The sequence below is a fragment of the Oncorhynchus clarkii genome, chromosome 20 (genome assembly GCF_045791955.1).
Source record: "Oncorhynchus clarkii lewisi isolate Uvic-CL-2024 chromosome 20, UVic_Ocla_1.0, whole genome shotgun sequence".
NCBI lineage: Eukaryota > Metazoa > Chordata > Actinopteri > Salmoniformes > Salmonidae > Oncorhynchus > Oncorhynchus clarkii.
This window is the reverse complement of record NC_092166.1, coordinates 78,556,889-78,580,747: the sequence shown is the minus strand read 5'-3', so window position 1 is coordinate 78,580,747 and position 23,859 is coordinate 78,556,889. Positions and strand designations below refer to the sequence as shown.

At 44.8% G+C, this 23,859-nt stretch overlaps 1 protein-coding gene across 1 annotated transcript in view; it reads right to left on the bottom strand.

The window, feature by feature from the left end:
* LOC139375709 (syntaxin-binding protein 4-like) overlaps nucleotides 1-23,859 on the bottom strand; it is a 125,909-nt gene that overhangs the window by 38,277 nt on the left and 63,773 nt on the right. Inside the window, exons 18-19 of the mRNA XM_071117519.1 lie at nucleotides 18,063-18,179; nucleotides 17,451-17,500 (exon numbers count right to left, since the gene is read on the bottom strand). Coding sequence (XP_070973620.1) covers nucleotides 17,451-17,500; nucleotides 18,063-18,179 — 167 coding nt within the window. The remainder of the gene's footprint in view (nucleotides 1-17,450; nucleotides 17,501-18,062; nucleotides 18,180-23,859) is intronic.

Below are 23,859 nucleotides of genomic sequence, written 5' to 3'. Positions count from 1 at the left end.
ATTGTTATGGTGAGTGAATGAGGACCCAAAAGCGAACTAACTTAAACAGAGCTTCTTTAATAACCAAACAAAGGTAGGCTCAGATAGACCGGCAGATTCCGACAGGACAGGACAAGGTTGCAGCAAACATGACGATAGTCTGGTTCAGGCATGAAACACAACAAACAAGAATCCGACAAGGACAGGAACAGAAACAGAGAGAGATATAGGGACCTAATCAGAGGGAAAAAGGGAACAGGTGGGAAACGGGGTGAATGGGTAGTTAGAGGAGACAAGGAACAGCTGGGGGAAAGCGGGGGAGAAAAGGTAACCTAACAACGACCAGCAGAGGGAGACAGGGTGAAGGGAAAGGACAGAGACAAGACACAACATGACAGTACATGACAGTACCCCCCCACTCACCAAGCGCCTCCTGGCGCACTCGAGGAGGAAACCTGGCGGCAACGGAGGAAATCCTCGATCAGCGCACGGTCCAGCACGTCCCGAGAGGGAACCCAACTCCTCTCCTCAGGACCGTACCCCTCCCAATCTACGAGGTACTGGTGACCACGGCCCCGAGGACGCATGTCCAAAATTCTACGGACCCTGTAGATGGGTGCGCCCTCGACAAGGATGGGGGGGGGGGGGGGGAAGACGAGCGGGGGCGCGAAGGACGGGCTTGATGCAGGAGACATGGAAGACCGGGTGGACGCGACGAAGGTATCGCGGAAGAAGAAGTCGAACTGCGACAGGATTAATGACCCGAGAAATACGGAACGGACCAATGAACCGCGGGGTCAACTTGCGAGAAGCCGTCTTAAGGGGAAGGTTCTGAGTGGAGAGCCAAACTCTCTGACCGCGACAATATCTAGGACTCTTAGTTCTACGCTTATTAGCAGCCCTCACAGTCTGCGTCCTATAACGGCAAAGTGCAGACCTGACCCTCTTCCAGGTGCGCTCGCAACGTTGGACAAAAGCCTGAGCGGAGGGGACGCTGGACTCGGCGAACTGAGATGAGAACAGCGGAGGCTGGTACCCGAGGCTACTCTGAAAAGGAGATAGCCCGGTCGCAGACGAAGGAAGCGAGTTGTGGGCGTATTCTGCCCAGGGGAGCTGTTCTGACCAAGACGCAGGGTTACGAAAAGAAAGACTGCGTAAGATGCGACCAATAGTCTGATTGGCCCGTTCTGCTTGACCGTTAGACTGGGGGTGAAAGCCGGAAGAGAGACTGACGGAAGCCCCAATCAAACGGCAAAACTCCCTCCAAAATTGAGACGTGAATTGCGGACCTCTGTCCGAAACGACGTCTGACGGAAGGCCATGAATTCTGAAAACATTCTCGATGATGATTTGTGCCGTCTCTTTAGCAGAAGGAAGCTTAGCAAGGGGAATGAAATGAGCCGCCTTAGAGAACCTATCGACAACCGTAAGAATAACAGTCTTCCCCGCTGACGAAGGCAGTCCGGTGACAAAATCTAAGGCGATGTGAGACCACGGTCGAGAGGGAATAGGAAGCGGCCTGAGACGGCCGGCAGGAGGAGAGTTACCGGACTTAGTCTGCGCGCAGACCGAACAAGCAGCCACGAAACGACGCGTGTCATGCTCCCGGGTGGGCCACCAAAAACGCTGGCGAATGGAAGCAAGCGTACCCCGAACGCCAGGGTGGCCGGCTAACTTGGCAGAGTGAGCCCACTGAAGAACGGCCAGACGAGTAGGAACGGGAACGAAAAGAAGGTTCCTAGGACAAGCGCGCGGCGACGGAGTGTGAGTGAGCGCTTGTTTTACCTGCCTCTCAATTCCCCAGACAGTCAACCCGACAACACGCCCCTCAGGGAGAATCCCCTCGGGGTCAGTGGAGGCTACTGAAGAACTGAAGAGACGAGACAAAGCATCAGGCTTGGTGTTCTTAGAGCCCGGACGATAAGAAATCACGAACTCGAAACGAGCGAAAAACAGCGCCCAACGCGCCTGACACGCATTAAGTCGTTTGGCAGAACGGATGTACTCAAGGTTCCTATGGTCAGTCCAAACGACAAAAGGAACGGTCGCCCCCTCCAACCACTGTCGCCATTCGCCTAGGGCTAACCGGATGGCGAGCAGTTCGCGGTTACCCACATCATAGTTACGTTCCGACGGCGACAGGCGATGAGAAAAATACGCGCATGGGTGGACCTTGTCGTCAGAGAGGGAGCGCTGAGAAAGGATGGCTCCCACGCCCACCTCTGACGCGTCAACCTCGACAACGAACTGTCTAGAGACGTCAGGTGTAACAAGGATAGGAGCGGATGTAAAACGATTCTTGAGGAGATCAAAAGCTCCCTGGGCGGAAACGGACCACTTAAAGCACGTCTTGACAGAAGTAAGGGCTGTGAGAGGAGCTGCCACCTGACCGAAATTACGGATGAAACGACGATAGAAGTTCGCGAAGCCGAGAAAGCGCTGCAGCTCGACGCGTGACTTAGGGACGGGCCAATCAATGACAGCTTGGACCTTAGCGGGATCCATCTTAATGCCTTCAGCGGAAATAACAGAACCGAGAAATGTGACGGAGGAGGCATGAAAAGTGCACTTCTCAGCCTTCACAAAAAGACAATTCTCTAAAAGGCGCTGGAGGACACGTCGAACGTGCTGAACATGAATCTGGAGTGACGGTGAAAAAATCAGGATATCGTCAAGGTAAACGAAAACAAAGATGTTCAGCATGTCTCTCAGGACATCATTGACTAATGCCTGAAAGACAGCTGGAGCGTTAGCGAGGCCGAAAGGAAGAACCCGGTATTCAAAGTGCCCTAACGGAGTGTTAAACGCCGTCTTCCACTCGTCCCCCTCCCTGATGCGCACGAGATGGTAAGCGTTACGAAGGTCCAACTTAGTGAAAAACCTGGCTCCCTGCAGGATCTCGAAGGCTGAAGACATAAGAGGAAGCGGATAACGATTCTTCACTGTTATGTCATTCAGCCCTCGATAATCTATGCAGGGGCGCAGAGACCCGTCCTTCTTCTTGACAAAAAAAAACCCCGCTCCGGCGGGAGAGGAGGAGGGGACTATGGTACCGGCGTCAAGAGCTACAGACAAATAATCTTCGAGAGCCTTACGTTCGGGAGCCGACAGAGAGTATAGTCTACCCCGGGGGGGGGGTGGTTCCCGGAAGGAGATCAATACTACAATCATACGACCGGTGTGGAGGAAGAGAGGTGGCCCTGGACCGACTGAACACCGTGCGCAGATCGTGATATTCCTCCGGCACCCCTGTCAAATCACCAGGCTCCTCCTGTGAAGAAGAGACAGAGGAAACAGGAGGGATAGCAGACATTAAACATTTCACATGACAAGAGACGTTCCAGGAGAGGATAGAATTACTAGACCAATTAATGGAAGGATTATGACAAACTAGCCAGGGATGGCCCAAAACAACAGGTGTAAAAGGTGAACGAAAAATTAAAAAAGAAATGGTTTCACTATGATTACCAGAAACAGTGAGGGTTAAAGGTAGCGTCTCACGCTGAATCCTGGGGAGAGGACTACCATCCAGGGCGAACAAGGCCGTGGGCTCCTTTAACTGTCTGAGAGGAATGTCATGTTCCCGAGCCCAGGTCTCGTCCATAAAACAGCCCTCCGCCCCAGAGTCTATTAAGGCACTGCAGGAAGCTGACGAACCGGTCCAGCGTAGATGGACCGACAAGGTAGTGCAGGATCTTGAAGGAGAGACAGGAGTAGTAGCGCTCACCAGTAGCCCTCCGCTTACTGACGAGCTCTGGCCTTTTACTGGACATGAAGTGACAAAATGACCAGCGGAACCGCAATAGAGACAGAGGCGGTTGGTGATTCTCCGTTCCCTCTCCTTAGTCGAGATGCGGATACCTCCCAGCTGCATGGGCTCAGCACCCGAGCCGGCAGAGGAAGATGGTAGTGATGCGGAGAGGGAGGCGACGGAGAGCGCGAGCTCCTTTCCACGAGCTCGGTGACGAAGATCAACCCGTCGCTCAATGCGAATAGCGAGTTCAATCAAGGAATCCACGCTGGAAGGAACCTCCCGGGAGAGAATCTCATCCTTTACCTCTGCGCGGAAACCCTCCAGAAGACGAGCGAGCAAGGCCGGCTCGTTCCAGCCACTGGAGACAGCAAGAGTGCGAAACTCAATAGAGTAGTCTGTTATGGATCGATTGCCTTGACATAGGGAAGACAGGGCCCTGGAAGCCTCCTCCCCAAAAACAGATCGATCAAAAACCCGTATCATCTCCTCCTTAAAGTCTTGATACTGGTTAGTACACTCAGCCCTTGCCTCCCAGATTGCCGTGCCCCACTCACGAGCCCGTCCAATAAGGAGAGATATGACGTAGGCGACACGAGCAGTGCTCCTGGAGTAAGTGTTGGGCTGGAGAGAAAACACAATATCACACTGGGTGAGGAACGAGCGGCATTCAGTGGGCTCCCCAGAGTAACACGGCGGGTTATTGATTCTGGGCTCCGGAGATTCGAAAGCCCTGGAAGTGGCCGGTGGATCGAGGCGGAGATGGTGAACCTGTTCTGTGAGGTTGGAGACTTGGGTGGCCAGGGTCTCAACGGCATGTCGAGCAGCAGACACTTCCTGCTCGTGTCTGCCTAGCATCGCTCCCTGGATCCCGACGGCTGAGTGGAGAGGATCCGAAGTCGCTGGGTCCATTCTTGGTCGGATTCTTCTGTTATGGTGAGTGAATGAGGACCCAAAAGCGAACTAACTTAAACAGAGCTTCTTTAATAACCAAACAAAGGTAGGCTCAGATAGACCGGCAGATTCCGACAGGACAGGACAAGGTTGCAGCAAACATGACGATAGTCTGGTTCAGGCATGAAACACAACAAACAAGAATCCGACAAGGACAGGAACAGAAACAGAGAGAGATATAGGGACCTAATCAGAGGGAAAAAGGGAACAGGTGGGAAACGGGGTGAATGGGTAGTTAGAGGAGACAAGGAACAGCTGGGGGAAAGCGGGGGAGAAAAGGTAACCTAACAACGACCAGCAGAGGGAGACAGGGTGAAGGGAAAGGACAGAGACAAGACACAACATGACAGTACATGACAAACATGACTTTTCAATGACTCACCTCTGTACCCCACACATACAATTATCTGTAAGGTCCCTCAGTCGAGCAGTGATTCAACCACATACACCTGGGAGAGTTTTCCAATGCCTTGCAAAGGAGGGCACCAATTGGCAGATGGGTAACAATAAATAAGCAGACATTGAATATCCCTTTGAGCATGGCGAAGTTATGCTTTACCAAATTGTTCCTTTATGATCTAGTCAGGTCATTACATTGGTGTCAGAGGTAATCGGACCTCAGGCTCGAAGGTCGAGGGTTCGAGACCTGCTCCCTGCTGTTTCATTACATTGGTGTCAGAAGGGATCGGACCTCGGGCTCGAAGGTCGAGGGTTCGAGACCTGCTCCCTGCTGTTTCATTACATTGGTGTCAGAAGGGATCACACCTCGGGCTCGAAGGTCGAGGGTTCGAGACCTGCTCCCTGCTGTTTCATTACATTGGTGTCAGAAGGGATCGGACCTCAGGCTCGAAGGTCGAGGGTTCGAGACCTGCTCCCTGCTGTTTCATTACATTGGTGTCAGAAGGGATCGGACCTCAGGCTCGAAGGTCGAGGGTTCGAGACCTGCTCCCTGCTGTTTCATTACATTGGTGTCAGAAGGGATCGGAACTCGGGTTAGAAGGTCGAGGGTTCGAGACCTGCTCCCTGCTGTTTCATTACGTTGGTGTCAGAAGGGATCGGAACTCGGGTTAGAAGGTCAAGGGTTCGAGACCTGCTCCCTGCTGTTTCATTACATTGGTGTCAGAAGGGATCGGACCTTGCATCCACGACAGTGCGTGTGCTTGGCCGGTGAGCGCGTTCCTGTAAGACGTAGAGTCGCAAGCTAGCGCGAGGACGCGCTCTTTGAAAGGAGGGAGTAGTGTAACGACCCTGGGTTTATAAGTGCGGGAACCGACCCTGCCGCTTGAGCATGCTTTTGCGGCACAGTCGATAGCGCGCCGGACCTCGGGCTCGAAGGTCGAGGTCTCTGATATCCAATAGTTATTCCCGGCTGTATGTAATAACACTTACGGTTTTCTGGTTTCCTAAGGACTTGAAGCGAAGCTGCCATCTCTGTCGGCGCTATCTTGTTAATGTCCAATGGCCGATGAGCACAGATGCGTTTTATTTATATGTTTCGGCATAGTTTCTCTTCATATGACAAGGCTTGAAAAGGATTTGGCAGTAGATTATCGTCTTGATTCACGATGACTGTTTAGCTTGCCAGCTAGATTTTGAAAGTATGATGTTGACATCACCAGTCCAATCAAAGCTACGGTAGATATGTGATTTGACGTCATTTTATCTGTGGCACTTCTAATGTAACTCTATGGCAGCACACAGGGTACTTGAATTTTCTAACTCTCCCTGTAGATTTTGCAGTGATGTGGTTGTCCCCATGAGTGACAGAACACTGAACCAATCACAGTGCAACTAGAGAACATTACCAACCCCTACGCTCCATATTTTCCACTGGCTGCCCCACCATCACAGAAAGCACAGAGCTAGGCTGCAACACCTGCATTTTGGAGCTGCCTTACTCAAGAAAGCAAAAAGAGACCATGTTTGTATGAGGCTTTATTAACTCAATGATTATTTTGTTTACATTGTTTGCAAATGAGTATGTGACACGTAATTAATGCCAAAATATGCAAAAAAACAGGTGGGGCTCAAAACAGGTGGGGCAAAGCTCTTAGACTTACCCAGAAAGACTCACAGCTGTCATCACTGCCAAAGTTGATTCTGACATGTATCGACTCAGGGGAGTGAATACTTATGTAAACAAGATATGTATTTCATTTTCAATAAATTTGCAAAAAAAGTCTAAAAACATCATTTCACTTTGTCATTAGGGGGTATTGTGTGTAGATGGGTGAGAAAAACATATTTAATCCATTAAGAATTCAGGCTGTAACACAACAAAATGTGGAATAAGTCAAGGGGTATGAATACTTTCTGAAGGCACTTTACATTTACAACCATCATTAAAATCATTTCTGCAGTTAAACATGTTTTAATACCAAAGGTATTCTATAAAATATATTGTAATCTTCACAAATTCAAATGTTAAATTAAATTGTTAAATATTTTGAATGCTTTAGCCTGTGGAATGATCAGAAAGGGTTGTTTCTTGTGATTTGATATAATCCGTCATGATCAGAATAAGGCAAATTCACTTAACGGGATCAGATTTTTATTTTATTTTGACAGTTTTGAAAGCAAAGGAAATGGTTGAATAACAGTACTATAAATATAAAATGTAACATGTAACAATGCTAAATCAATGTGATTGACTAAGTGTTTGATTAGTAGGGTTGTAAAATTCCAGAAACTTCCCTGGTTTTCCAGGATGCCTGGTTGGAGTATTCTGGATTTCATGCTTTTTTCCCAGATTCCGGGAATCCTCCAACCAGGATTTTGGGAAAACTAGGGAATTTTTATTAAAGTTCCAGGAATTTTGCAATCCTACTGATTAGTTACAAAGAGGGGGTTAGATATGTCTGTCCACCTGCACACTGTGTTTGGAATAGCAACATTTACATGTTTGTCATATAGCAGACGCACTTATCCAGAGCGACTTACAGGCAGACAGATTTTCCACCTAATCGGCTCAGGGATTCAAACCAGCGCCCTTTCGGTTACTGGCCCAACGCTCTTAAGCACTAGGCTACTTGCCAACCTATGTAGCTAATAGCGGAATGCCATTGAGCCCCCATAATGTATTGCACTTTACAGTTGTGTACTGTTATATAGAATTCCAAGAGCTAACTAAACATTTGTCTGTAAATATACATCAATTATTAACAGTTTACATAGGTTTTATGACACCTCAGGCTAACTGTGGGTGCTATTACCCTAAACCCCAACCACCCCTTTATAGCAGACAGCAAGTGTTCTGTAGAAAACATTTATTGCTGAGGATACGATATACAGTATAAACAATACTGTACATAAACAAGGACTTTGTATAAAGTGTATGATGTGGTGGTCCTGTATTCTTTAGCGGGTATAGAGCAGGGGTACTCAACTCTGACCCTACGAGATCCGGAGCCTCCTGGTATTCTGTTCTACCTGATAATTAATTGCACCCACCTGGTGTCCAGGTCTAAATCAGTCCCTGATTGTTTCTTTCTAATGAAAAAATGCAGTGGAACTGGTTTGGAGGTCAGGAGTTGAGTTTGAGCAGCATAGATTGAAGAGCTTGCAACGCCAGGATTGTGGGTTCGACTCCTGAGGCCACCCATACGTACAAAATGTACACAAACATGACTAAGTCGCATTGGATAAAGCTGTCTGCTAAATGGTATATATTATGTAAGTTTGATGTAAGTATGACGGAAGTCTAAGAAAGGTTCCTAGAACTGAATAGACAGAATGAGGACTCTTTAAATTCCAAGTCAATTCCATTAAATTACAACCTTTGCGCAAACAAAAGAGTGTGATTAGGTGTGTGTGTGTGTGTGTGTGTGTGTGTGTGTGTGTGTGTGTGTGTGTGTGTGTGTGTGTGTGTGTGTGTGTGTGTGTGTGTGTGTGTGTGTGTGTGTGTGTTGAGAAGGGGGTAGGTAAGTAGGTCAATCCAATATTAGTGACCCAAAACGTGTGTGTGTTTGTCCACTCAGAAAGATCACCTGGTTGAGATGTAAGGTAAGATGGTTTTCCTCAGCAGTACACAACCAAGCAACACTGAACCCAGTGAAAATGACTAAGATGGGATCTGGGGAGAGGAGAATGTCTAAAGTACAAACACACACACACACACGCACACGCGCACACATACACAAAACACACACACGCGCGCGCACATACACAAACACACACACACAAACACGCACACGCGCACACAAACACACACACACACGCGCACATACACAAACACACACACACGTACACAAACACACACACGTATGTACACAAACACACACACACACACACGTACGCACACAAACACACACACACACGTACAGAAACACACACACACGCACACAAACACACACGCACACGCGCACACACACACACATACATAAACAAACACTCCCTTAGATAAACATCTGTTGTTTTAGAAATGCTAGATCCATTGAAAATCTTGAGCCTTGCTGTCCTACGGGGAACACAACCACATCAGGGCTCATCCTTTTCGTCAACTGGAAACTGGATGGAAATAAGAAATGGAGTCGTTTCTTTATATGTGCCTAAATGTCCTGTTATCTACCGTACTTTGGTTTTTGTTTAAGTATACATGTGTGTACAGATGACCTAATGTATAATAATGATACCAATAATGTATAGATAGTATTATGTATTACAGATGAGCAAATGAAAATACTGTACCATGTTTGACAATGGCCGCTTTCAGTGTCTTCAACTGAGTGGTCCACAGTGTGGTTATTACAATTGGTATTTTGTACTGTCAACTATACTATATCATTGTGGAGTGACACTTTAATACATTTTTCTAACTAATACTTTGGGTCGTCTGTTATTGGATTGACCTACTTATCTAATCCCTCCTTAACACACAAGTTTACATAACACACCAACGATCACAATATATTTTACAAATGATCCAATGTTCTCTTAGAAGTCATCAAAAACCACCTTTCTTCTCACAGGACCTTCTTTTGTTTCACAGAATCACTTGATATTATTACCAGCCTCAGAAGTGTAAAGTAACAGTCTGGCAGCCTTTAATCCTACCATACCTTTTCTAGTTCTCTAATCCTACAGGACCTTTTCTAGTTCTCCTCTAATCCTACCATACCTTTTCTAGTTCTCTAATCCTACAGGACCTTTTCTAGTTCTCCTCTAATCCTACCATACCTTTTCTAGTTCCCCTCTAATCCTACCATATATTTTCTAGTTCTCTAATCCTACCATACCTTTTCTAGTTCTCTAATCCTACAGGACCTTTTCTAGTTCTCCTCTAATCCTACCATACCTTTTCTAGTTCTCTAATCCTACCATACCTTTTCTAGTTCTCTAATCCTACCATACCTTTTCTAGTTCTCCTCTAATCATACCATACCTTTTCTAGATCTCTAATCCTACCATACCTTTTCTAGTTCTCTAATCCTACAGGACCTTTTCTAGTTCTCTAATCCTACCATACCTTTTCTAGTTCTCTAATCCTACCATACCTTTTCTAGTTCTCTAATCCTACCATACCTTTTCTAGTTCTCCTCTAATTTTGCCATACCTTTTCTAGTTCAACTCTAATCTTACCATACCTTTTCTAGTTCTCCTCTAATCCTACCATACCTTTTCTAGATCTCTAATCCTACCATACCTTTTCTAGTTCTCCTCTAATCCTACCATACCTTTTCTAGTTCTCTAATCCTACAGGACCTTTTCTAGTTCTCCTCTAATCCTACCATACCTTTTCTAGTTCTCTAATCCTACAGGACCTTTTCTAGTTCTCCTCTAATCCTACCATACCTTTTCTAGTTCCCCTCTAATCCTACCATATATTTTCTAGTTCTCTAATCCTACCATACCTTTTCTAGTTCTCTAATCCTACAGGACCTTTTCTAGTTCTCCTCTAATCCTACCATACCTTTTCTAGTTCTCTAATCCTACCATACCTTTTCTAGTTCTCTAATCCTACCATACCTTTTCTAGTTCTCCTCTAATCCTACCATACCTTTTCTAGATCTCTAATCCTACCATACCTTTTCTAGTTTTCTAATCCTACAGGACCTTTTCTAGTTCTCTAATCCTACCATACCTTTTCTAGTTCTCTAATCCTACCATACCTTTTCTAGTTCTCTAATCCTACCATACCTTTTCTAGTTCTCCTCTAATTTTGCCATACCTTTTCTAGTTCAACTCTAATCTTACCATACCTTTTCTAGTTCTCCTCTAATCCTACCATACCTTTTCTAGATCTCTAATCCTACATACCTTTTCTAGTTCTCCTCTAATCCTACCATACCTTTTATAGTTCTCTAATCCTACCATACCTTTTCTAGTTCTCTAATCCTACAGGACCTTTTCTAGTTCTCCTCTAATCCTACCATACCTTTTCTAGTTCTCTAATCCTACCATACATTTTCTAGTTCTCCAACACTGACTCATATTATCAAGGACAGTACATTTTTATTTTTTGTATCTGACATTCATCTATGATTACCAAAAATGAAAACAGAAAGAGAGAAAGCCTACATCCCAAAATGGCACCCTATTCCATATTTAGTGCACTACTTTTGACCAGGACCCATAGGGCTGAGTTGACACACCCCAGAGTCACAATGACGCGTCCGCCTCAGGTGAGAGCATAGAGATAGTTAGAGGACGAAACATTGTATCTGTCTCATTATGGCGTCTATGAGAGCATGGGAAGCACCATTGAGGCCAATCTCCACTTTTCTTTTGCTACTACTTCTATGAGTTGGTAAACAAACTGAAAGGGTGCATACTGCCACCTGGAGTTTGTTGTTTGAACAGGTATAAAGCCAAGATTGACAATTTACTGCCACCTGCAGTAAATTGTTTTCTCACGGGTATAATTCATTGGCTGATCCCTCCTGATGAACTGGATGGAATTATGTGATCCTTCCTAAACCCATAGGAAGTCCCAACCAGTTGACTACTTCAAAATGGTTATGTCCTCACAATGGCACTGCCCATGCTAAAACAGAATTTTGGGCACTAGAATCCTCTATCTATCTCTATGGGTGAGATTTAGATCACCTGGTTGATTGGCTGCTTCACCTCTGACTGGGAAAGGTCAAGAGGGGTCAGGGGTCAGGAGAAAGTTTTGTTGGATCAGACAAGGTTAAACTAGAGACAGGAGACCGTGACCTCGGAGGTCAGTACTTCTCACCAGAGGCATCGATACAGAGAGTTGGGCCAATGTGGTTTCTGTCTGAACATTCCGAAAGCGCCACTTTCTCCTCCATAGCCGTTGCTAAGTGATAATTTATGGTTACGCATTGTGCTGTTTATTTGTGAAAGGTTTTGAAAACTATGAAGATGTCCAGTGAAAGCAGATGTGCAATTTGTTGACACCACAATACCGACTTAGATACACATTGTTCCGAATGGTAATCAGTAAAAATGTCTTAAATTCGCTGCTCTGTTTTGCTTGTTTTAGTCGGTAATTTTAGAGGAAACTATCGGAGGCACTCTCGTATTGTTACGTCGCCAACATTTCAAGAATGAAGGTGCTAACATGGCGTCCATTCTGAAACTGTAGTCTCTTAATATATGGCTCTACTTCCAAACGAGCTTCAATGCCATACAACACTTCTTCCGTGGCCTCCAACTGCTCTTAAACGCTAGTAAAACCAAATGCATGCTTTTCAACCGTTCGCTGCCTGCACCCGCACGCCTGACTAGCATCACCACCCTGGATGGTTCCGACCTAGAATATGTGGACATCTATAAGTACCTAGGTGTCTGGCTAGACTGTAAACTCTCCTTCCAGACTCATATCAAACATCTCCAATCTAAAATCAAATCTAGAGTCGGCATTCTATTCTGCAACAAAGCCTCCTTCACTCACGCCGCCAAACTTACCCTAGTAAAACTGACTATCCTACCGATCCTCGACTTCGGCGATGTCATCTACAAAATAGCTTCCAATACTCTACTCAGCAAACTGGATGCAGTTTATCACAGTGCCATCCGTTTTGTTACTAAAGCACCTTATACCACCCACCACTGCGACCTGTATGCTCTAGTCGGCTGGCCCTCGATACATATTCTTCGCCAGACCCACTGGCTCCAGGTCATCTACAAGTCCATGCTAGGTAAAGCTCCACCTTATCTCAGTTCACTGGTCACGATGGCAACACCCACCCGTAGCACGCGCTTCAGCAGGTGTATCTCACTGATCATCCCTAAAACCAACACCTCATTTGGCCGCCTTTCGTTCCAGTTCTCTGCTGCCTGTGACTGGGACGAATTGAAAAAATCGCTGAAGTTGGAGACTTTAATCTCCCTCACCAACTTCAAACATCTGCTATCTGAGCAGCTAACCGATCGCTGCAGCTGTACATAGTCTATCGGTAAATAGCCCACCCAATTTACCTACCTCATCCCCATACTGTTTATATTTATTTACTTTTCTGCTCTTTTGCACACCAGTATCTCTACCTGTACATGACCATCTGATAATTTATCACTCCAGTGTTAATCTGCAAAATTGTAATTATTCGCCTACCTCCTCATGCCTTTTGCACACAATGTATATAGACTCTTTTTTTCTACTGTGTTATTGACTTGTTAATTGTTTACTCCATGTGTAACTCTGTGTTGTCTGTTCACACTGCTATGCTTTATCTTGGCCAGGTTGCAGTTGCAAATGAGAACTTGTTCTTAACTAGCCTACCTGGTTAAATAAAGGTGAAATACAATTTTAAAAAAATAAAATAAAAACGTCTCACCCTGCTCACAACCTGACACCAACGATTAGAACTGAATTGAACAATCGGAAACAGTTTGCTCCCATATGGCTCCTGGTCCAGATGCTGCATATTGTAATTCCTGAAGAATCTTGTTAGTAATGATGACATCAGTATCTAACCCCTCTTCCTCATAATCATCTTCTTCGCTTCTGTTTTCATTCCCCGTGGAGTTATTATGTCCCGATGTGGAAGGTTTTTCCCCTTTTGATGTACTTGGCTTTCTCCCATCCCACTACATTCAGGGCTACAGTATGGTTAGCGACTGACTTGATCAGGTGCATGTATGATGATGTTTTTTGTATTGACTAAGGTCTTATTGTACATTTCTAGATACACTGGTACAATTCTGAAAACAATTATTTGATTCAAAACACAAATCTATAGGAAGTCGAACATTGCGAACATCATCAACACTACATTTCATGTTGAATGAAAGATCATTCTGTCCGTCCACTAGACGATGACTACAGAGAAAACACGAGTAACTACGGAACAATTAGTCTCTGGTTCATTCAACTCCACTGGACACAGAGACTGAACCTCTCAAAGTAGCTTAGCTGCTTTACGGTCTCATTCTGTTGTCTGATCCTTAGGTACAAGGATGTCCATCATTTTCTTACAGGCCACTCAACTAAAAGATGGCCATTGAGACGTGTATAGTAACTACAAAGATGGCTTGGTGTCTGTTATCCGGTTGGTTTTGGTTGGCTTAGTAACTAGATTGTTTGAGGTCTGTTGAGCTGGTTGATTTTGGTTAGCTTAGTAGCTATGGACATAATTTGGTTGGTTTGGCGTCTGTTATCCAGTTGGTTTTTGGTTGGTTTCAGAACTATGGAGGTGATTCGGTGTCTGTTGAGCTGATTGGAATTGCATGCTAGACCAGGGATAGAGACGACATGCAGGCATGCAGTGAGTCGAGATGATAGATCACTTACACTCCACCTCCAGAATGGCGCTAACAGTCCGTGCGAGTTCTTTAGCCTCCGCGGTTAGTGTGGCGGCCGTCCACTGGGACTTCTTCCCCGCCCGGGCTCCCAGGGGCTGAGAGGAGGCTCCAGCCTTCACGTCACCGGAGCTGCAGAGACACACACAGGTATAGAGTTAAACTTTCAAGCTGACAGTATTTTTACACTGTTTTAAGCATGGCTGTATTTGTCAATCTAGCAAGGGGGCAATATTTAGATTTTCTTTCATTGGCAAGATTAGCAAACTTAGGCACAGTGGTGGAAAAAGTACCCAAATGTGATACTTGAGTAAAAGTATAGATACCTTAATAGAAAGTTACTCTCGTAAAAGTTAAAGTCACCCAGTAAAATACTACTTAAGTAAAAGTATAAAAGTATTTGGTTCTAAATATACTTAAGTATCAAATTACATGTAATTGCTGAAATGTACTTAAGTATCAAAAGTAAAAGTCTAAATGATTTCAAATTCCATATATTAAGCAAACCAGATGGCACCATTTTCTTACGGATTGCCAGGGGCACACTCCAAAACTCAGATTATGCATAGACGCCTCACAAGACCTCTACTGGCAGCTTCATTAAATAGTATCGGCAAAACACCAGTCTCAACGTCAACAGTGAAGAGGCGACTCCGCGATGCTGGCCTTCTAGGCAGAGTTCCTTTGTCCAGTCTCAACGTCAACAGTGAAGAGGCGACTCCAGGATGCTGGCCTTCTAGGCAGAGTTCCTCTGTCCAGTGTCAACGTCAACAGCGAAGAGGCGACTCCAGGATGCTGGCCTTCTAGGCAGAGTTCCTCTGTCCAGTGTCAACGTCAACAGCGAAGAGGCGACTCTGGGATGCTGGCCTTCTAGGCAGAGTTCCTCTGTCCAGTGTCAACGTCAACAGCGAAGAGGCGACTCTGGGATGCTGGCCTTCTAGGCAGAGTTCCTCTGTTCAGTGTCTGTGTTATTTTGCCCATCTTATTCTTTTCTTTTTATTGGCCAGTCTGAGATATGGCTTTTTCTTTGCAACTCTGCCTAGAAGGCCAGCATCCCGGAGTCATTAGAATCAATGTATCTTTAGATTATTTTAAAAGGGAATAGTTTCACCATATTAAAATGAGAGTTCAGACAACGTAACAGAGTGGACCTTACCATGAAGGGCAGATGTAAATGAATTACTAATCACATTAAATAAATAACAATCTTCAGAAATGACTGTCAATGTAACTAAAATAACTAAGGCTTTACAATGATGGTTAAACTTGGAGTAATGTTGGGATTAAGTGGGTTAAAATCTTCCTAGAAGTGACAGCTTTGACAGAGGGACATTTTGGTACTTCAGCCTTTATTCATATAAAACATCTGACTGATTGAATTCTCCATCTAGTCTATAGTAAAGATCACTTCATTTAATATAACAGGCTTTTAAAATCAAATATTGGTGCACAATTTCTACTTAAAATATCAAAAGGGACCAAAAAGGAACTAATTTCGTGGAATGACTCAGAAACCATGTGGGACCCTTCACAACTGTTAATTATCATTCAGCTGAGTCTGATGCTTGATTCAGAGCTCTACTCCATCCTGTTGGATAAGTAGCAGACGAGAGGAGAACTCTACTAAATGGGTTCTGCTGTCTACAGGGTCCCTCATTACACACCTACCCACCGATATGGGTCCTGCAGAGGTGCCTGGGTCAAACGCACACATACACAGATAGATGAAGACACACACAGGAGTAAGCACACAGACACACACAGGAGTAGGCACACAGACACACACACACGGATAGATGAAGACACACACAGGAGTAGGCACACAGACACACACACACACGGATAGATGAAGACACACACAGGAGTAGGCACATAGCCACACACAGGAGTAGGCACACAGCCACACACAGGAGTAGGCACACAGACACACACAGGAGTAGACACACACAGGAGTAGGCACACAGCCACACACAGGAGTAGGCACACAGCCACACACAGGAGTAGACACACAGACACACACAGGAGTAGACACACAGACACACACAGGAGTAGGCACACAGACACACACAGGAGTAGACACACACAGGAGTAGGCACACAGCCACACACAGGAGTAGGCACACAGCCACACACAGGAGTAGGCACACAGCCACACACAGGAGTAGGCACACAGACACACACAGAAGTAGGCACACAGACACACACAGGAGTAGACACACAGACACACACAAGAGTAGACACACAGACACACACAGGAGTAGGCACACAGACACACACAGGAGTAGACACACACAGGAGTAGGCACACAGCCACACACAGGAGTAGACACACACAGGAGTAGGCACACAGACACACACAGGAGTAGACACACACAGGAGTAGGCACACAGACACACACAGGAGTAGGCACACAGCCACACACAGGAGTAGGCACACAGCCACACACAGGAGTAGGCACACAGACACACACAGAAGTAGGCACACAGACACACACAGGAGTAGACACACAGACACACACAAGAGTAGACACACAGACAGATAGATGAAGACACACATAAACACAAAGGAAAGCTGCAGCAGATCTTAGAGATTGGAATTTGTTAGAGACTGCTAGACACACACACACTCACTCCCGCACACACACGCGAAGATAAGTTACAGGAGGTCTTACATACTGGGTCTTTATAGACACACAGTTTAGTAAAACTGATGGGATTATATAGAATAACATACTGTCTCATTAACTGAAAAGGTTCAGGAAAAATGGTCTGTTAAAATGTTTTTTTTTAAAAGCTTTTATGCATGTCTTTACAATTAGGAGTAAATAGACTTGGTCAGAGATCTGCTGTCTGCCAACTGTTGCTACTAGCAACAAGTTAAATGTCGTCTTTTTGTGCATCACTCGCTGCAATCTAATGTCACCATAACCCATTAACGGTTTCCTCTATACAATGAATGAATGAGATGCTCAGAAAGACAGCCGGCTTTTGAAAGGGAAAGGACGGAGGCAGACATTTTATTAATGTTCACTCTATTCCTACTGAGCACCATAGACGTTCTTACCTGAAGCTCTTCACAGGTCCTTGATTTTCAATGAGGAAGTCTTGGACATTCTGACCGGGAAGGAATGACAAGATTAGTATTATTTGTGAGTTGGCAGCTGTCTCCAATACTCTATTTCCTATATGGTGTGCTACTTTTGACCAGGGCCCATACATAGGGCCCATACATAGGGCCCATGCATAGGGCCCATGCATAGGGCCCATACATAGGGCCCAAGCATAGGGCCCAAGCATAGGGCCCATGCATAGGGCCCATACATAGGGCCCATACATGGCTCTTGTCAAAATTAGGGCACTATAAAGAGAATAGGGTGCCATTTGGGACACATGCGATGAGACCACATTTCTGAACACCACAAGCCTATTTATCAGATACTATTTAAGATATTTCAATGACTTTCACATACATTTCGAAGTAAGTACTTGATATTTTTTATTTTGATATTTATTTTCAAATACAGTTGGAAATTATTGGTATGTATTTAAAAATACTCAAATACACAGACACATTTTCTTTTTCAAATAAAAAATAGAGCATTCTTAGATGTAATTTTAAGGCCGCAAAATGTGAAGACTGTGCAAGGGGTGTGTAAACTTTCACTAGGCACTGTACCTCCACGAAGTTGAGCAGTTTACCCATGGACACCTCAAAACCCTTTTTGGCCTCCTCGTTCTTCCTTAGTTGACACTCCAGAACGGCCACTCTCTTCTTCAGTTCCTCTGTCTCATCCTATCAGAAAGGACAACAACACAGAGATCAGGTCGTCAGCTTGGAATTTACTGAATGGCCTACATCTGGATGAGTTTTCAAGTTGAAAGATTGGCTGTATTTTCAGTAGGGCTGTCATAGCTACTCAGTAAATTTTTTGTATTTTAGTGCACAATTATTTTATTTTATCGTGACTAATCGCATTGTCTGGAAGCGTAGAAAATACACTGAAAACAAGTTGACATTGAGGTTAATGAAAGCGTGCTTTATCAATTTACCTGATTTTTCTAACTGTTACTTTGGACAAAATCAAGTTGTCAATATTCTTGTAATGCTTTTTGTATAAAGAATCTTAAATTACAGCTCAATTTGAGCAAATTCTGAATTTGCGATTAATCTTGATAAACCACAGCAAATCCTGTTATGAACACAATAAAACATATTTTTTTTACAGCCCTAATTTTCAGTAGTGACATTTTCAATAAAGTGTCATTCATTGATGATAGTTTATTATTTTTATAAACTATTGCAAACTAATCTATTGACTTTTCAGTGACTGCTTAAAGTGTGATACTACTTTGTTTGTTTATAAACACTTTTCCATTGACGTACTATACTACTGTATGTACTCTGAGTGCCAAAAGAGTGACTGGTGATGTAATCATGATCCAGGTACTGGTCGCTAGCCAGATCAGTACAAATAACCTGACAACTTTAAATGAACGTCACTGAGCTTCAACATCAATACATTAATGATGCAGCAGGAGCAGCTCTGGTCCTGAATAATACAAGTCAAATGCAGACCCACTTTTACTGACCAGGACAGAGAGAAAACCTGGAGTGGTTTCACGTACATGAGGATTGGAGATCTGGAGGGGACTCACACAGTAAGGAAAGGTGGGGAGTGACAGGAGAGAAAGGAAAAGCAAAGGAGAGGAGATGATGTTAAGAATGAGGGAGAAGTTTGAACTTATTTTACTCACACAAGGAAGCAGGGAATCCTAGCAGGTAGAGGGGAAAACCAGGAGCTTTGCTTAGCACAGCACAGGGGCGAGGGAGGGACCTGGAAGATGGCGCCGACAGACATGGCAGCTCAGCTTGCAGTTTCTTAGCAACTTTGCAGAATTTAGTTTTTTTGTATGTACATTTTTACATTATAAGGCCAGAACTTTTTTTGTTATTACATACAGCCGGAAAAAAACTTTTAGATATCAGAGCTACAGTAATTCACCAGCACTACGACCAGAAAAACAACTTTCCCGAATTGGATCTTTTGTTCGTACCCCCCAGATTATTGAACTTATCCCAGAGGCCGCTTCAAGACGCCACTGGCGGAAAAGAGGTATTCAGAATTGACTTCAAGTCCGACTCAGGAGGCACAGCTTCCGAGTATTTTACTCGCTAATGTTCAGTCCTTGGACAATAAAGTACAAGAGCTCAGGGCGAGGATCTCCTTCCAGAGAGACATCAGGGACTGTAACATTCTCTGTTTCACGGAATCATGGCTCTCTCCGGATATACTCTCCCCGTCCATACAGCCAACTGGGTTCTCAGTACATCACACAGACAGGAATAAAGAACTCTCCGGGAAGAAGAAAGGCGAGGGTGTATGTTTCATGATTAACAACTCATGGTGTGATTGTGATAACGTACAGGAACAGAAGTCCTTTTGATCAGGCGACCTAGAATATCTCACCAATAAATGTCGACCAAATTACCTCCCAAAATAATTATCTTCAGTTATAGTCACAGCCGTGTATATTCCCCTTCAAGTCGATACCACGACGGCCCTCAAGGAACTACATTGGACTTTGTGCAAACTGGAAACCACATATCCCGAGGCCGTATTTATTGTAGCTGAGGATCATAACAAAGCAAATTTGAGGAAAACGCTACCGAAGTTTTATCAACACATTGGTTGTAGTACTCATGCTACAAAAACTCTCGACCATTGTTACTCTCCCTTCCGGGATGGCTACAAGGCCCTCCCTTCGGCAAATCAGATCACGACTCCATTCTGCTTCTCCCTTGCTATAGGCAGAAACTCAAACAGGAAGTTCCCGTGCTAAGATCTATTCAACGCTGGTCTGACCAATCAGAATCCATGCTTAAAGATTGTTTTGATCACGCGGACTGGGATATGTTCCGGGTTGCCCCTGAGAATAACATTAACGTATACACGGACACGATGACTGAGTTCATCAAGGAAGTGCAGAGGGAATGTTGTTCCCACTGTGACTGTTAAAACCCAAACCAAAAACCGTGTTCAGATGGCAGCATTCGCGCAAAACTGAAAGCGTAAACCACCTCATTTAACGGCAAGGTGACTGGGAATTTGGTAGAATACAAACAATTCAATGGCTCAGGCACGAACAGTTGAAGTAGGAAGTTTACATACACCTTAGCCAAATACATTTAAACTCAGTTTTTCATAATTCCCTGTTTTAGATCAGTTAGGATTACTTTATTTTAAGAATGTGAAATCTCAGAATAATAGTTGAGAGAATGATTTGATTCAGCTTTTATTTCTTTCATCACATTCCCAGTGGGTCAGAAATGTACATACATTCAATTAGTATTTCGTAGCATTGCCTTTAAATTGGTTAACTTGGGTCAAATGTTTCGGGTAGCCTTCCACAAGCTTCCCACCATAAGTTGGGTGAATTTTGGCCCATTCCTCCTGACAGAGCTGGTGTAACTGAGTCAGGTTTGTAGGCCTCCTTGCTCGCACACGCTTTTTCAGTTCTGCCCACAAATTTTCTATGGGATTGAGGTCAGGGCTTTGAGATGGCCACTCTAATACCTTGACTTTGTTGTCCTTAAGCCATTTTACCACAACTTTGGAAGTATGCTTGGGGGTCATTGTCCATTTGGAAGACCCATTTGCAACCAAGCTTTAACTTCCTGATGGATGTCTTGATGTTACTTCAATATATCCTCATGATGCCATCTATTTTGTGGAGTGCACCAGTCCCTCCTGCAGCAAAGCACCCCCACAACATGATTCTGCCACCCCCATGCTTCATGGTTGGGATGGTGTTCTTCGGCTTGCAAGCATCCCCCTTTTTCCTCCAAACATAACGATGGTCATTATGGCCAAACTGAAAGGCCGCTCATTTTTGTTTCATCAGACCAGAGGACATTTCTCCAAAAAGTACGATCTTTGTCACCATGTGCAGTATCAAACTGTAGTCTGGCTTTTTTATGGCTGTTTTGGAGCAGTGGCTTCTTCCTTGCTGAGAAGCCTTTCAGGTTATGTCGATATAGGACTCGTTTTATTGTGGATATAGATACGTTTGTACCTGTTTCCTCCAGCATCTTCACAAGGTCCTTTGCTGTTGTTCTGGGATTGATTTGCACTTTTCACACCAAAGTACGTTCATATCTAGGAGACAGAACGTGTCTACTTCCTGAGCGGTATGACAGCTGTGTGGTCCCATGGTGTTTATACTTGCGTACTATTGTTTGTACAGATGAATGTGGTACCTTCAGGCGTTTGAAAATTGCTCCCAAGGATGAACCAGACTTGTGGAAGTCTACAAAAAAAATTCTGAGGTGTTGGTTGATTTCTTTTGATTTTCCCATGATGTCAAGCAAAGAGGCACTGAGTTTGAAGGTAGGCCTTGAAATACATCCACAGCTACACCTCAAATTGACTCAAATGATGTCAATTAGCCTATCAGAAGCTTCTGAAGCCATGACATACTTTTCTGGAATTTTCCAAGCCGTTTATAGGCACAGTCAACTTAGTGTATGTAAACTTCTGACCCAGTGGAATTGTGAAACAGTGAATTATATGTGAAATAATCTGTCTGTAAACAATTGTTGGAATAATTACTTGTGTCATGCGCAAAGTAGTTGTCCTAACCGACTTGCCAAAACTATAGTTTGTTAACAAGAAATTTGTGGAGTGGTTGAAAAAAAGAGTTTTAATGATTCCAACCTAAGAGTATGGAAACTTCCGACTTCAACTGTATGTGGCAGGGTCTACAGACAATCCCGGATTACAAAGGGAAAACCAGCCTCATCGCAGACACTAATGTCTTGCTTCTGGACAAGCTAAACATCTTCCTTGCCCGCTTTGAGGATAACACATTCCCACAATCATGGTCCGCTCCCAAGGACTGTGGGCTCTCGTTCTCCGTGGCCGACGTGAGTAAGACATTTAAGTGTGTTAACCCTCACAAGACTGCAGGTCTAGACGGTATCCCTAGCCGCGTCTTCAAAGCATGCACAGACCATCTGGCTGGAGTGTTTACGGACATATTCAATCTCCCCCTATCTTAGTCTGAAGGCACCCACTTGCTTCAAGATCCCCACCCTTCTTCCTGTACCCAAGAAAGCAAAGGTAACTGAACTAAATGACTATCGACCCGTAGCACTCACTTCTGTCATCATGAAGTGCTTTGAGAGGCTAGTTAAGGATCATATCACCTCCACCTTACCTGACACCATAGATGCACCTCAATTTGCATACCGCCCCGATAGATCCACAAATGATGCAATCGCCATTGCACCTCACACTGCCCTATCCCATCTGGACAAGAGGAATACACCATAGTACCCTCCAAGCTCATCATTAAGCTCAGGGCCCTGGGTCTGAACCCCACCCTGTGCAACTGGGTCCTGGACTTCCTGATGGGCCGCCCCCAGGTGCTGAAGGTAGGAAACAACACCTCCACTGCGCTGATCCACAACACAAGGGCCCCACAAGAGTGTGTTCTCAGCCCCCTCCACTACTCCCTGTTCATCCATGACTGCGTGGTCACACATGCTTCCAACTCAATCATCAAGTTTGCAGACGACACAACAGTAGTAGGTCTGATTACCAACAATGATGAGACAGCCTACAGGGAGGAGGTGAAGGCCCTGGGAGAGTGGTGGCAGGAAAATAACCTCTCCCTCAACGTCAACAAAACAAAGGAGATGATCGTGGACTTCAGGAGACAGCAGGGCGAGCATGCCCCTATCCACATCGACGGGACCGCAGTGGAGAAGGTGAAAAGCTTCAAGTTCCTCTGCGTACACATCACTGACAATATGAAATTGTCCACCCACACAGACAGTGTGGTGAAGAAGGCGCAACAGTGTCTTTTCAACCTTAGGAGGCTGAAGAAATCCGGCTTGGCCCATAAGACCCTCAAACTTTTACAGATGTACAATTGAGAGCATCCTGTTGGGATGCCTAGTACGGCAACTGCACCGCCCACAACCGCAGGGCTCTCCAGAGGGTGGTGCAGTCTGCCCAAAGCATCACTGGGGGAACACTGCCTGCCCTCCAGGACACCTACAGAACCCGATGTCACAGGAAGGTCAAAAAGAAAATTAATGACATAAACCACCCGAGCCACGGCCTGTTCACACCGCTACCATCCAGAGGTCGAGGTCAGTACAGGTCAGTACAGGTAAAGCTGTGACCGAGAGACTGAAAAGCAGCTTCTATCTCAAGCTCATCAGACTGATCAGACTCATCAGACTCAAGCTAATATCCATCACTAGCCAGCTACCACCTGGTTACTCAACCCTGCACCTTAGAGGCTGCTGCCCTATAAACATAGGCATGGAATCACTGGTCACTTTAATAATGTTTACATACTGTTTTACTAATTTTATATGTATATACTGTATTCTACTGTATCTTAGTCAATGCCACTCAGACATTGCTCGTCCTAATATTTAGATATTTCTTAATTCCATTATT